This window comes from Carcharodon carcharias, chromosome 15 (genome assembly GCF_017639515.1).
Source record: "Carcharodon carcharias isolate sCarCar2 chromosome 15, sCarCar2.pri, whole genome shotgun sequence".
Taxonomy (NCBI): Eukaryota; Metazoa; Chordata; class Chondrichthyes; order Lamniformes; family Lamnidae; genus Carcharodon; species Carcharodon carcharias.
The window spans coordinates 41,266,609-41,280,741 of record NC_054481.1 but is presented as its reverse complement, the minus strand read 5'-3'; the positions used below and the strand labels follow the sequence as shown (position 1 = coordinate 41,280,741).

The following is a 14,133-nucleotide window of genomic DNA, read 5'->3' as shown; positions in this document are numbered from 1 at the left end:
TGTGTGTGGGTGGGGGGGGGGCGATGTGGCGTGTGTGTGGGTGGGTGGGGGGGGGGCGATGTGGCGTGTGTGTGTGTGGGTGGGGGGGGGGCGATGTGGCGTGTGTGTGTGTGTGGGTGGGGGGGGGCGATGTGGCGTGTGTGTGTGTGTGGGTGGGGGGGGGCGATGTGGCGTGTGTGTGTGTGTGGGTGGGGGGGGGGGCGATGTGGCGTGTGTGTGTGTGTGGGTGGGGGGGGGGCGATGTGGCGTGTGTGTGTGTGTGGGTGGGGGGGGGGCGATGTGGCGTGTGTGTGTGTGGGTGGGGGGGGGGGCGATGTGGCGTGTGTGTGTGTGTGGGTGGGGGGGGGGGCGATGTGGCGTGTGTGTGTGTGTGGGTGGGGGGGGGGGGCGATGTGGCGTGTGTGTGTGTGTGGGTGGGGGGGGGGGCGATGTGGCGTGTGTGTGTGTGTGGGTGGGGGGGGGGGCGATGTGGCGTGTGTGTGTGTGTGGGTGGGGGGGGGGGCGATGTGGCGTGTGTGTGTGTGTGGGTGGGGGGGGGGCGATGTGGCGTGTGTGTGTGGGTGGGTGGGGGGGGGGGCGATGTGGCGTGTGTGTGTGTGTGGGTGGGGGGGGGGGGGCGATGTGGCGTGTGTGTGTGTGTGGGTGGGGGGGGGGGCGATGTGGCGTGTGTGTGTGTGTGGGTGGGGGGGGGGGGCGATGTGGCGTGTGTGTGTGTGTGGGTGGGGGGGGGGGGCGATGTGGCGTGTGTGTGTGTGTGGGTGGGGGGGGGGGCGATGTGGCGTGTGTGTGTGTGTGGGTGGGGGGGGGGGGCGATGTGGCGTGTGTGTGTGTGTGGGTGGGGGGGGGGGCGATGTGGCGTGTGTGTGTGTGTGGGTGGGGGGGGGGGCGATGTGGCGTGTGTGTGTGTGTGGGTGGGGGGGGGGGCGATGTGGCGTGTGTGTGTGTGTGGGTGGGGGGGGGGGCGATGTGGCGTGTGTGTGTGTGTGGGTGGGGGGGGGGGCGATGTGGCGTGTGTGTGTGTGTGGGTGGGGGGGGGGGCGATGTGGCGTGTGTGTGTGTGTGGGTGGGGGGGGGGGCGATGTGGCGTGTGTGTGTGTGTGGGTGGGGGGGGGGCGATGTGGCGTGTGTGTGTGTGTGTGTAGGGGGGGGAATGTGGTGTGTGTGTGTGTGTGTGTATATTATAAGCTGATCGTGCTGTGTTGCTGCCTTTCTTATCAGAGCTGCCTCTTGTGCTTATTTTTCAGGAAATAGTTCACAGTGGTCACAAAATGAACGTGGAAACATTCAGCACTTTAATGATTGGTTGCATCAAGGACACTAAGAATGGTTTTAGATATTCTTTACAGGTAATTATAGCGTCGTTTTCTTCTCTGTTCCCTCCCGCTCCCAGTCTTTACATTTACAGGATAAGCTGAAGCCACCAGAAGGAACCTGTGGTCATTCCCACTCTCTGTTTGCCCCTTTTCCTTGTTGAGGAAACATCTAGCTTCTCCCTCTCATTAACAAGGATCTCCCAGTGGGGAATCCAGGCATGGCTTGTCACTGTGCTGCAGCATCAGCCTGCTGTGCCATTTTGTAAGTAGGAGGGTTCAATGTTTTCCCATCTTTCTGGAAAAGTGCTAAGGGTGAATTATTTTTTTCTCTCCCAAGTGGCAGATGATATATTGACGCCCCTTCCTATTGCTCAGCAGCGCACTGAGCTGGTGAGTCAGCATGTACCAGTGGACGGCCATATACCTGTGCTCAGCTTTTTCTACTGATATGCTCTTTAAAGGTCATTTTCTTATTATCTCAATGGTTTTCAAACAATGAAAGTCTACCTCCTGTGAAGAAGCAGTGATCGTACTAAATATCTCAGCTCTGGCTGGGACACAGTTTCGAGTGGCATCAAGTGAACACTGTCATACACTGCAGTGAGAATTACTCTTTTATTGTTCCTTGATTTTGTTTTCATATTATAAAATTAACAGACAAAAAAGTACTAAATAGTAGTTAATAAAGAAGCAGACAATGAGCGATTCTTGAAAAGGGGTGTTACAATAGATACACCCAGCAGTAAACTGCACAGCCGAGGTACCAGAGTAACAGCCAACAGTAGTGCATCCAAGGATTCAGACAAAGGTAGCGGACAACAGTCTGCTCAAGAGGAAAGAGAGGGTGAGGAAGCAAAGCGTGAGGAAGCTTCCTGTAATGCATTCTCGCTGAAAGAGACCAGGATTGTCAGAAGGCGAAGAAGGTTGCCGAGCTGACCTAAAACCTAGCAAGAAGAATCATCAAAATAAATCATTTACAATTACATAGATTCTTTCATGGTGAAGATCCTCAAAGAGCTTTATAATCAATAAAATACTTTCAAAGATGAGGTCATTGTTCTGAAAGGAAATACAGCAGGCAATTTACCCTCAGCAAAGTTTCACAGAGCAGATAATCTGTTCTGGTGTAATTGGTTGAGAGCTTTCTGCTGACCTGGACACTGGGAGAACCTACCCTCTTCTTCAAATAATGCCAATGGATGATCTTAAACCATCCTGAGAAGGCAGATAGAGCCTTTTTGTTGCTCTGAAACACAGCAGCTGTAATTCTGCGCTGCTGCAGTGCTGTACTGAAGTGTCAACCTAGAATATATGCTCAAATTGTAAGGGGGTTTGAATCTACAATCTTCAGCCTCTTGAGATGAGGGTACTGGCTCAAGTGAAAACAGAATCGATCACTTTTTTTGAAAAACTGAGAGGTTGAAACTTTGCTTAGTAAGTAAATGATGGGACTCAGCAAATAGGTTTAAAAGGCAAAGTTTTTACTGCATCTCCATTCTGTTCCTTGTCGATGTGGTTGATGATGCTATTGTGAATATCATAGACTCTTCACCAAAGAATCCATTTGAATGTTGAATTGACTTTCCTTTCTTTCTCTCTCTCTTTCTCTTTCTTGCAGATTTGGCGAGAGATGTTAAAACTTGGTGTGCAGCCCGATGCCAAGAGCTACAACCTGCTGCTGCGAGCCACAAGGGACTGTGGTATTGGGAACCCAGCTGTGGCATCACAGTTGCTGTTGGGTGAGGAAGGTGAAATATGGCAACTGAAGCAGCGACGCAGAGTTCAGAGGGTCAAAGGCCAAAGGGGGACAAAAAGCAGCAAGAATGCAACCACTTTGGTGGTTGGTTTATTGGAAGACCAGCTGTTTGGATTGACTTCTGACCAACCAACTAGCTGCAGACTCTCTGAACTAGGAGCCAACCACAATAATGAAACTTTATCAAACCTAACTGAAGCATCAAATCTACCATCCAGTGATGGGCAAGAGAAAGAACTAGTGTCACAAGGAGCACACTCTTTGGAACTAATTCCCAGAAATCAAATATTTCCAGTTGATTCTGACTCTGGTAAGCTTCCTCAAAATGCTTATCTACCAAATCTACTCGATATCCAGATTAACAAGAAGAACCTCATTTCTTTGGGAACAGTAGCTACGCCGCCTGACAGACTAGCGCTGATTGGATACCTGAGTGGTTTTCTAAATAAAATGAAGGAAGATGGAGTGGTACCAGATATTAAAACGTTCACACTGTTGGCTGAAGTAGTGGAACCAAATAGCCAATCCGAGTCCTCTTTGCTGGTGCTCATGGATGAGCATGGTGTGAAGCCAGACATTTCATTTTTTAACACCTTCATTAGAAAGAAGAGCAGGCTGGGTGACCTGGAGGGTGCTAAGGTAAGTGGATGTGTGGATAGCCAGCTTTAGTTTAAGAACAGAGTGGCTCAATAATCAGACCGTGTTTTTTTTACATTCTCCGCATAAAAAAAGGCAGGCAGGATTTTATCAAACTTACAATATGCACTGCCAGATTTGCAACATGGCTGAGAAAATCAAGTGGCCCCTATGTTTTCTGCTGAATGTGAGAGTCAGAAAAGCATGTTTGAGTGGCACCAAGCGATATGTACTACCATTTACTCCCTTCACTAGGGACAGAAAACTTCATGGAATCTGCACCTTCTGTGAGAAAATAGATTAGCCCCAACAAGATCCTACATCTATAAATCAAAATGGCATTTTAATGGAATCACATTGAAAGCTACAGATGTCTCAAAGCACCGGTGGTTTACATTTCATACAAATGTACAAATTAGGAGCATGAGTAGGCCATTCAGTCCCTCGAGCCTGCACTGACATTCAATAAGATCATGGCTGATCTGATGGTAGCCTCAACTCCTCGTTTTCCCCCCTATCCCTTGATAATCTTTGATTCCCTTGTTCTTCAAGAATCCATCTAGCCCTGCCTCCATTTACCCATTTTATCAGATGCCTGCAATCTGAACTCAAACGCTACCCCATTCTGGAATTGCTTCAAAGTCTTTTAAAGGCAAATTGCAAAGTAGTAATTAAAAACGCAACTGAAGAAAAAATCCACATCTATTTAAAATGGATAATTGGTATTTAGCCATCCCTGCTGAATGTTGCAATGTTCATTTTGTGAGTATTTTTAAAAAATTCTTTCTTGGGGTGTGGGTGCCACATTTGTTGCCCATCCCTAATTGCCTTTCAACTGAGTAGCTTCTAAGGCCATTTCAGAGGCAGTTTTTGAATCTTAACTGGGTCTGGAGTCACGTGGGCCAGACCAGGTAAGGATGGAAGATTTCCTCTCTTAAAGGACTTTTAGTGAACCAGATGGATTTTTACAACAATCGTTGAGAGTTTAATGGTCACCATTACTGAGGTGAGCTTTCAATTCCACATTTATTAATTGAATTCAAATTCTACCAGTTGCCTGGTAGGATTGGAGCCCATGTCCTCATAGCGTTAGCCTGGGCCTCTAGATTACTAGTTCAGTGACATTATCACTGTGCTACCATCTTCCCCATTAATTGGCTTAAGATTTTGTTAGTGAATGAAATCAAACTGGATCGAATATGTTGAGAATGTATCAAGTCTGACTTGTTCTGGACTGTTCCTTCTCTGCATGTGAGGAAACGTCAAGCCTCTGCACCGCAAAATAGATAAAATCAGGAGCTAAATGTGTGTAGTGAACCTACGTCAATCCCAACCAAACTGTAGAAATAGACGTCACCTCAGACACTGAAGCTTTGATCAAGAGCAGCTGAGTTTTAGAAATGTTGCCTTTGTTTATTTGTGCAAATTTTTAAAGTTGTGGCAGTTTCTGCTGTTGGTGAGGTTCTTTAAGTTCTCTGGAATCATTTTCTTGGAAGTTATTCACATTATGTTCTTGTGTAAGCAATTTATTTTTAGAGAATGTTTGCTACAGTATTTTTTTATATTCTTTCAAGGGATGTGGGTGTCACTGGCTAGGTCAGCATTTATTGCCCATCCCTAATTGCCCTTGAGAAGGTGGTGATGAGCTGCTGCCTTGAACCGCTGCAGTCCATGTGGTGTAGGTTCACCCACAGTGCTGTTAGGAAGGGAGTTCCAGGATTTTGACCCAGTGACAGTGAAGGAACGGCAATATATTTCCAAGTCAGGATGGTGACTAGCTTGGAGGGGAGCTTCCAGGTCATTCCCATCTATCTGCTGCCCTTGTCCTTCTAGATGGTAGTGGTCGTGGGTTTGGAAAGTGCTGGGTAAGGAGGCTTGGTGAATTCCTGCAGTGCATCTTTTAGATGGTACACCCTACTACCACTGTACGTTGGTGGTAGAGGGAGTGAATGTTTGTGGATGGAGTGCCAATCAAGCTGCTCCGTCCTGGTGTTGAACTTCTTCAGTGTTGTTGGAGCTGCACTCCTCCAGGCAAGGGTAGAGTATTCCATCACACTCCTGACTTGTGACTTGTAGATGGTGGATAGATTTTGGGGAGTTAGTAGATGAGTTACTCACCACAGGATTCCTAACCTCTGACCTGCTCTTGTAGCCACAGAATTCATATGGCTAGCCCAGTTCAGTTTCTGATCAATGGTAACCCCCAGGATGTTAACAGTGGGGGATTCAGTGATGGTAATGCCATTGAATGTCAGGGGTTGTTGGTTAGATTCTTTCTTGTTGGAGATGGTCATTGAAGTCCTCCACCCAGAGTACATTCTGCATCCTTGCCACCCTCCATGTGGTGTTCAACATGGAGGAGTACTGATTCATCAGCTGAGGGAGGGCAATACGTGGTTTCCTTGCCCATGTTTGACCTGTTGCCAAGAGATTTCATGGGGTCCAGAATCGATGTTGGGGACTCCCAGGGCAACTCCCTCCCGACTGTATACCACTGTGCTGCCACCTCTGCTGGGTCTGTCCTGCCGGTGGGACAGGACATAACCAGGGGTGGTGATGGTGATGTCTGGGACATTATCTGTAAGATATGATTCCGTGAGTATGACTATGTCAGGCTGTTGCTTGACTAGTCTGTTAGACAGTTCTGCCAATTTTGGTACAAGCCCCCAGGTTTTAGTGAGGAGGACTTTACATGGTTGACATTGCTGAGTTTGCCATTGTCGTTTCCGGTGCCTAGGTCAATGCTGGGTTGTCCGTCCAGTTTCATTCCTTTTAGTCTTTTTAGTGGTTTGATACAACTGAGTGACTTGCTAGGCCATTTCAAAGGGCAGTTAAAAATCAACCACATTGCCATGGGTCTGGAGTCACATGTGGGCCAGGTAAGGATGGCAGAATTTCTTACCATTCCCTAAACCAGATGGGTTTTTGCAACAATGGTTTCGGGTCATCATTAAATTTTAATTCCAGGTTTTTATTGAATTCAAATTCCACCATCTGCCGTGGTGGGATTCAAACCCAGGTCCCCAGAGCATTATCCTGGGTCTTTGGGACAATACCACAATGCCACCACCTTCCCCAGAGGAGTGGTAGTTTTATCAACAAGCATCCCCAGGACAATTCTATCATGACTATGAACAGAGTCTAGCTCCCTCCACTCCGCCCAGCCATTGCATACCTGCCCTAATCTCAGAAGATCAGCCCCTACTGCACCAGTACAACATTCTTCGTTCATACCCATAACTATACTAGGTCCTAATTTGAATTATTAATTAATACTGAATTGGTTTTGTAATGGGCTAATACCTGCCAGAATTAGGATTGAAACAACTCAGATTCTTTTTACCCAAGACTGTTATAGGAAACAGAATCATCCATCAGGCTAGGCTGGATTAGAAACCAAATGCCAGAGCATGGTTTTATTTCACCCAGTTACACTTGTGACCATGAGCTATGAAAGAAAGAAAGGCCTGCATATATCTAGCACCTTTCACAACCTCAGGACATCCCAAAGCCCTTCACAGCCAATGAAGTACCTATTTTTTGAAGTGTAGGCACTGTTTGAATGGGACAGCCAGTTTGTGCCCAGCAAGTTCCCAAAAACAGCAAAATGATAATGACCAGATAGTCTGCTGATAAAGGGATAAATATTGCACCTGATAACTGCTCTGCATTTCAAACTAGTGCCGTGGGATTTTTATGTCTAGCTGAGAGAGCGGACGATGAGGACATCTCATCAAAAGATGGCACCCCCGATATTGCGCACTCCTCATTGCTGCATTGGAGGGTCAGCCTAGATATTTTTGTACTCAAGTTTCTGGAGTGGGATCTGAACCCACATCTTTTGACTTGGAGGTGAGAGGTCTACAAGTTGACTACATGGCTGCATCAAGTTGTTCTCTTCTTCCAGCCCTCTGATGATATGTATTTATTCCCATTAGGCGCTGCTACCAGTGCTAGTTGAACGAGGTTTATCACCAACCATGCACACCTTCTGTAACCTGGCAATAGCCTGCAGAAAAGAGAGTGATGGACTGAAGCTTCTCCATGACATTAAGGTAATCTCTCTCATCTCATTTTTGACGAAAGATGGAGCATTTTGTTTTGCATAAAATAAAGGGGAAAATATCCAAGGTCACTTCCAGTGAATGGGAAGATTCTTGGTAGCTTCCAGGCTTTGCTCGGATTAGATTCTTTAATATTTACTATTAGGCAGCTCGTTTATCCCTGATGACACATTCAAAAACATTTAAAATAAAGTAATGTTTCCAGTGGTTGGAGTTGGATGAACCAGGTTCAGGGATGAATCTCGGTAGAGGTGGTAAGAAGTGGGGGTAAAAGAGGAAGCTCTAAAGGAAGAGTCCAAATATTGGAGACCAAGTCCTCCTACCTACTCCTGAGCACCTCTTAGTGCTGGTTTCAGAGCAACATTGGCAGAGCGCTGCTACATTTCATTTGGAATATAAAGGAGGTGTAATTTATTTGAAACTTGAGAAGGTTGGTACAATTAAACAACTTTGGTCATCCAAACTCAGACTGGTGAACATACAATAAAAAGTGGAATTGATAGATACAAGAGTTGTTATGGCATAAAAGGGAGGCCATTCGGCCCATTGAGTCCTTGCTGTCTCTCTATTGAGCAATCCAGTCAGTCCCATTTCTCTGTCCTATCCATGTAAGCCCATTCAGTTTTCTTCTGAAATCATTGATCACCTCCGTTTCTACCACCCTCGAAGGCAGCGAGTTCCAGGTCATTATCATTCGTTGTATAAATGTGTTCTTCCTTGCACAGCTCTGCATCACCTGTCCAAAACCTTAAATCTGTGCCCCCTAGTCCTTGTATCGTCAGCTAGTGGAAACAGCTTTTCTTTGTCTACCTTATCTAAACCTGTCATAATATTATGCACTACTTATTAAATCTTCCCTCAAACTCCTTTACTCCAAGGAGAAGAACCCCCACTTCTCCAACCTAATCCTGTAGCCAAAATCCCCCATTGCTGGTTTAAAAAAAAAATCCTCCATCTCCTCTGCACTCCCTGAAGGACCCTCACATCCATCCAAAAGTGTGGTGACCAGAACTGGATGCAATACTCTAGTGGTGGCCTAACCAGAATTTTATAAAGGTTCAGCATAACTCTCCTGCTTTTGTACTCAATACCTCTATTTATCAAGCTCAAGACTGCAGTGTTACCAACACTTTGCCCAGATTTTACAGCCATCAGTGAAGGAACAGTACTCACCATTTACTAAGCTGACAGCTTCCCACAGAGTTTTTGCAGGCTTTTGAGTGGAAGCTTGCTTTCAGTGGGTGTCTGATCCCGCGAGGTGCCCTCTACAGGGAACCTGTGTGGTCCGTATGAGCAGAAAAAGCAACAGTGAGGCTCTTCAACCAGTGAGATTGAAGAATCCTCACTGATGCACTCATTCTAAACCAGGAAGTATAATTTAGATTTAAATCAGTAGAATGAAATAAAGATTGGGAAAGTAGATGGGATTGTAAGAATAAAGAAAAGCACAGGATTTTTTTTCACTAAACTGCAGTGAGTTCCATAGCATTTTTTTGATACATGCCTTGTCCATCTGTCCCAACAACATCACCCCTACTTACTCTAAGCAGCTACCTGTGAACTAACTGGCTGGTTTTAGATTAATATACATAGGAATGTTTCCACTAATTTTGCTCCTGTCAACCCCTCCTTATGACATTTTTTAGCAAAGAGAATGGCTGGATTGTTTCCTGCTCCTGCTTGTCAGGGAACAGGATACATTGATCTTGCAGCTGAACTGACTGCGGCTGTGATGCAAGATTATGGAGAAGTTTCTCGACAGTTGCTGCCCTTCCCACATGGAAGAAAAATGATACAAGGGGCTTTATAAGAAAGGTTCCCTGCTTAGAATCACTAAACCACTAATTGATTAGCCTCACCATCTCAGATGATTTTTCCCCAGTGTAGTGTTTCACCTAGGTTTTTCAAAAGCATCTGAATTGCAATGATTACTGAAATTTTCCCATTATTTCAGATGTCTGGAGTAACCCCCAATGTGAACGTGTATAGCACCCTGATCAACAATGCAGCAAAGCAGCTGGACTACGTATATCTCACAAATATCCTACAAAATATGGCAAGAAATCAAGTACAGCCCAACGAGGTTGTCCTTAGGCAGTTGGAATTTGCTGTCAAGTATCCTCCAAAATTTGACAAGGTACACGATGAGTATTAATCTTTTTTTCCCTTGTGAAGGAGAGGGTTTTTTTTTTTTTGGAGCACACACTATTGCTAAACCAAGTTGGGTATCAGCCCACACACAGCCATCTCCCCTGGCATAAAGCACTCCACAGCCAGTCACTGAGGGATGTGATGGCAGCCAGGTTTAATTAACTTCCTTTCATTCCCTCTGACAACATGGCAAACTCTAGAAACTGGCCGTATGTGAGACTGTGCCATAGCCAACACAAGAGTTTAAGCTATCAAAAGGGTACAGAGCAATGTAATGGGCATATGCTGAAATATTTGGAGGTTTGCTGTTTTCAGTAGCAGTGATGCTGTGTTTTAATTTGTGCAGTTCCTCAGGTAGCAAGTGTAGTTTGGAGATAGAGCTGGAAGATATAAATGGCAGGCTAAAGACTTATATTTATGTAGCACCGATAGCATTGAAATGTCTCACCCTGCATCATATATAATGAACTGCTTTTGAAGTGCCTTAGTGTACTAAGGAATATATAGCATCTTCCTACAAAGAACAATCAGACAAATGGTCGCATTGATTCAGAGAAGAATGTCAACCAGAAAAAAAGACCTCCTCTCTCTAATACAGCAGGCTTTTAAGGTCTCACTGGAACAGGCAGACAGGATCTCATTGACTATCTCATCCAAACTGCAAGGGTTATAGGGGAAAATTCACCAACAATGATATATGGGAATACTCAGAATGGCTAAATAAAAGGAATTGAAAAGAAAGGAACATTTTGGAATATGTTTAAGATTATAACAGACTCGTTATGTGAGGACATGAATTTACCTTTTCTATACCTTATAGTTTCTATAGTTCATCATTATCATCTTTATTTTAGCTACAGTAAATTTTAATTAAGTGCAAGGGACACTGATGGGCCAACCCAATCAGTATTATTTTGTGAGCTATATTATCCTTGCACCCAACTACAGCTGTGATGTAGTCTTTATCCAACTTGATTGACTTTCACATATTACAAGAATCACTTGGAGGAGGTTATTAGTATCTCTACAGTGCAATTTTGCAAGCTTTTATAAAGTAATTCCAACGTTTTCCCTTTCTTCCAGTACAAGTCAAAAAATACCTATTTGGAAAAGATTGACGGCTTTCGTGGGTATTACTATCGCTGGTTAAACTTTATGCCTGCAGCAGAGACACCACATCCGTGGGAGAAGTACAGAATTAAGAGTCATGTCTCAGCAAGAGAATAAGCACAAACATCAGAACTGGGGAAACAGCATAAAATTGAAGATTGATACCATAACTGAACCTTGCAATGTCAACATTCAGCCCTTCATTTCCACTGAATTCATTCACTGCTGCAGACTTGGCCTATTGTAGTCCTGAATGTTGATGGAACTTGCACCAATCGTTACAATAGAAGTATATAGAGAGAAGTAAATTCTGTAAATTTGTTCAAGTAACTTATTGACTCCATTTACTCTATTTGTGCTATGGAATAAAGATATCCTACATCATTGAAAGTAATATGTCCTTTAAACTTTAACAAGGAGCAATGGCAAAACCCAGGTCTACTTGACAGTAATTCCTGTCTTCTCTCTGCCATTGTGGAAAGAAGTTTCAAAGGAAAGTTGGAGGCAGTCCTATCTGACAATCACACTAGAGGACATATACGTTTTATTTTTTGATTTTAAACTGCTCTTATGTACAGTATCATCTGTGTCAGGGAGAGCTTTGATTTTTGATGCATGGACCATATGGGTGTATACTATGAAGCTTCTTTCTAACCCCATTAAATCTAACCTGGACGAAACAGTAAGAAAGGGAAGCACGTATAGGACTGAATTTTTCCTGACATTTAATCGCTGGATTACTCCCAATGCTGTGTTAGTGAGTATAAGAAGCATTAAGATGGGTTAACGTGGCTGAGAAAAGGGTTCAGAAGGGAGGACTTCAGATTCCTGGGCATTGAGACCTGTAAAAGGTGAAGAGGTTGAACCAGGCTTTGACTAATATCCTCTCAGGGAGGTTAGCGATATGAAGGAGGGCTCAAACTAATTTGGCCCAGGGAAGAACACCAGGATAAAGCAATAGGAAGGAACTGCAAGATACACAGAGGACTGGGAAAGACAAATAGCATTAGAATGAATTGTTCAAAAATAGGAGGGATCAGACCCAGGAAGAAGTGAGTTCAGGCTGTGTTTGGCATGCATGTGCATTAATGCACGGAGCTTAGTAAATAAGGTTGGTGAGCTGCTGGTACAAGTACCTCTGAGATTATGATGTAGTGGCAATAACAGAGAACTGACTTAAACAGGGAGAGAAAAGGGCACTTTATTTTGCTGGCTGAAGGTAAGAAAGGAGAGGCAGGGGTAGTAGTATGATCTAAGATGCAGTTACAGCACCAATAGCTGATGTACTGAGGGTTCAAAGGCAGAATCTCTTTAGTTATAACTAAAGGAACAACAGAGGAGCTATCATTAGCTGCTGGAGGTATACTGTAGGCCACCAAGTAATGGGATGGAGGTAGAGGAGCAAATTTGCAGGCAGATGGCAGTAAGATATAAGAACTGATAAAGGGAAACTTCAATTATCATAATTGAAGGGAAAATAACAGTGTAATGGCAAAGAGGAGGAAGGATTCTTGAAATGTGAGAACTTTCTTGATCAGAATATTTCCAGCCTGATCAGGAAGGAAGCTGTGTGGGATCAAGATGAGCATGTTTCAGTGGAAGAATATTTGGGAAACAGTGATTACAATATCATTAGTTATGGAAAAGGACAAGGATAAATACTCAGCAAAAGGATAATTTCAGTGAGTACAAAAGGCATCTGGCCCAGGTAGATTGGATTAAAAAGTGGTAGGTAAAATAGTAAATGAGCAATGGGAGGTGTTTGAAGAGACTAGACCTAGACTTGTTCCAACTTGGGAGAAGATGGACATCCAATGCTGAAACTATCTGGATGATAAATCATAGAGATTAAAATGAAATAGAAAAAGTAAGTGTGTGGTAAATATGAGGCTCATAATTCAGTATAAAGCCCAAACATGGTAAAGGGAACTAAACAAATAGGAGCAAAGAGAGTGTATGAGAGAGATTGGTAAGTGACTTAAAAGGGAACCCAAAAGTCTTATGAACATATGAGTAGTCAAGAGTGGGCCTGATTTGGGACCTTTGTTTGAAAGCAGGACATTGCTGAGGTACTATATGAATACTCTGCATGTTTTCACTAAAAAAGATGCTGTAAATAGTGAAGGAGATTTTGAATAGGATAAAAAATAATTAAAAGTGGGGGCATTTAAAGTTCACAGCACCCAAAGTAGTAAAGTCACCTGGTCCGGATAGGATGTATCCTAGGTTACTAAGGGAAGGGTAAAAATTGCAGAGGCTCTGGCTACAATCTTCCAACCTTGCTTCGATATGGGAGTGGTGTCAGAGGACAAGAGATTTCAAATGTTACACTGCTGTTCAAAAAAAGGGGCGAGGGTTAAACCTGATAACTACAGGCCAGTCAGCCTGAAATCAGTGGTGAGGTGGCTTTTGGAGACATCAATCTGGGAAAAACTTAATTAACACTTGAAAAAATATGGGTTAATAAATGAAAGGCAGCGTGGATTTGTTAAAGGCAAATCCTGTGATGAAGTAATGGATAGAATTGACGAGGGTAGATTGGTTGATGTGTGTGGGCTTTCAAAAGAGTTTTGGTAATGTATCACAAGCAAAATTGAAGTCCATGGGATTGAAGGGGCAGTGGCTGCATGTTTAAAGGATTGGTTAAGGAACAAAATGCAGATAGTGGTGAAGTTGTTTTTCAGTGGTATCCTGCAGTGGTGTTGGGACTATTGCTCTTTTGAGATACATTTGTGATTTGCACTAATATATTTTGAAGATGACAAAACTCTGAACTGAACAGTGAATTGTATAGTAACAGACTATAGGAGCATATAGATTGGTGAAATGGGAAGACACATGGCTGATGAAATTTAACACAGAAGCACAAAGTAATACGTTTTGGTGGTTAGAATTAAATGGGGCAATATGAACTAAATGGTACAATTTTAAAGGGTGGGATTGGCAGGGGTTTGGGGGGGGCGCGTGTGGGAGGGTGCAGGGACAGAGAGAGCAGAGGTGTACGTACATGCTCAAGTCTTTGAAGGTGTCAGGATAAGTTGAAAAGCTGTTAAAAAAAGACAAAGGATCTGTAGCTTTATAGAGACACAGAGTACAAAAGCTG

The 14,133-nt window shown here is 44.0% G+C and overlaps 1 protein-coding gene across 3 annotated transcripts in view; it reads left to right on the top strand.

The window, feature by feature from the left end:
- ptcd1 (pentatricopeptide repeat domain 1) overlaps window positions 1-11,414 on the top strand; it is a 29,531-nt gene extending 18,117 nt beyond the window's left edge. For all 3 annotated transcript variants that reach the window (XM_041206264.1, XM_041206265.1, XM_041206263.1), the window contains 5 exons: window positions 1,245-1,346; window positions 2,932-3,708; window positions 7,644-7,760; window positions 9,724-9,906; window positions 11,004-11,414. In XM_041206264.1, the coding sequence (XP_041062198.1) occupies window positions 1,245-1,346; window positions 2,932-3,708; window positions 7,644-7,760; window positions 9,724-9,906; window positions 11,004-11,147 (1,323 nt within the window). In that variant the 3' untranslated portion in view covers window positions 11,148-11,414. The remainder of the gene's footprint in view (window positions 1-1,244; window positions 1,347-2,931; window positions 3,709-7,643; window positions 7,761-9,723; window positions 9,907-11,003) is intronic.
- Window positions 11,415-14,133: the final 2,719 nt, after the last annotated feature.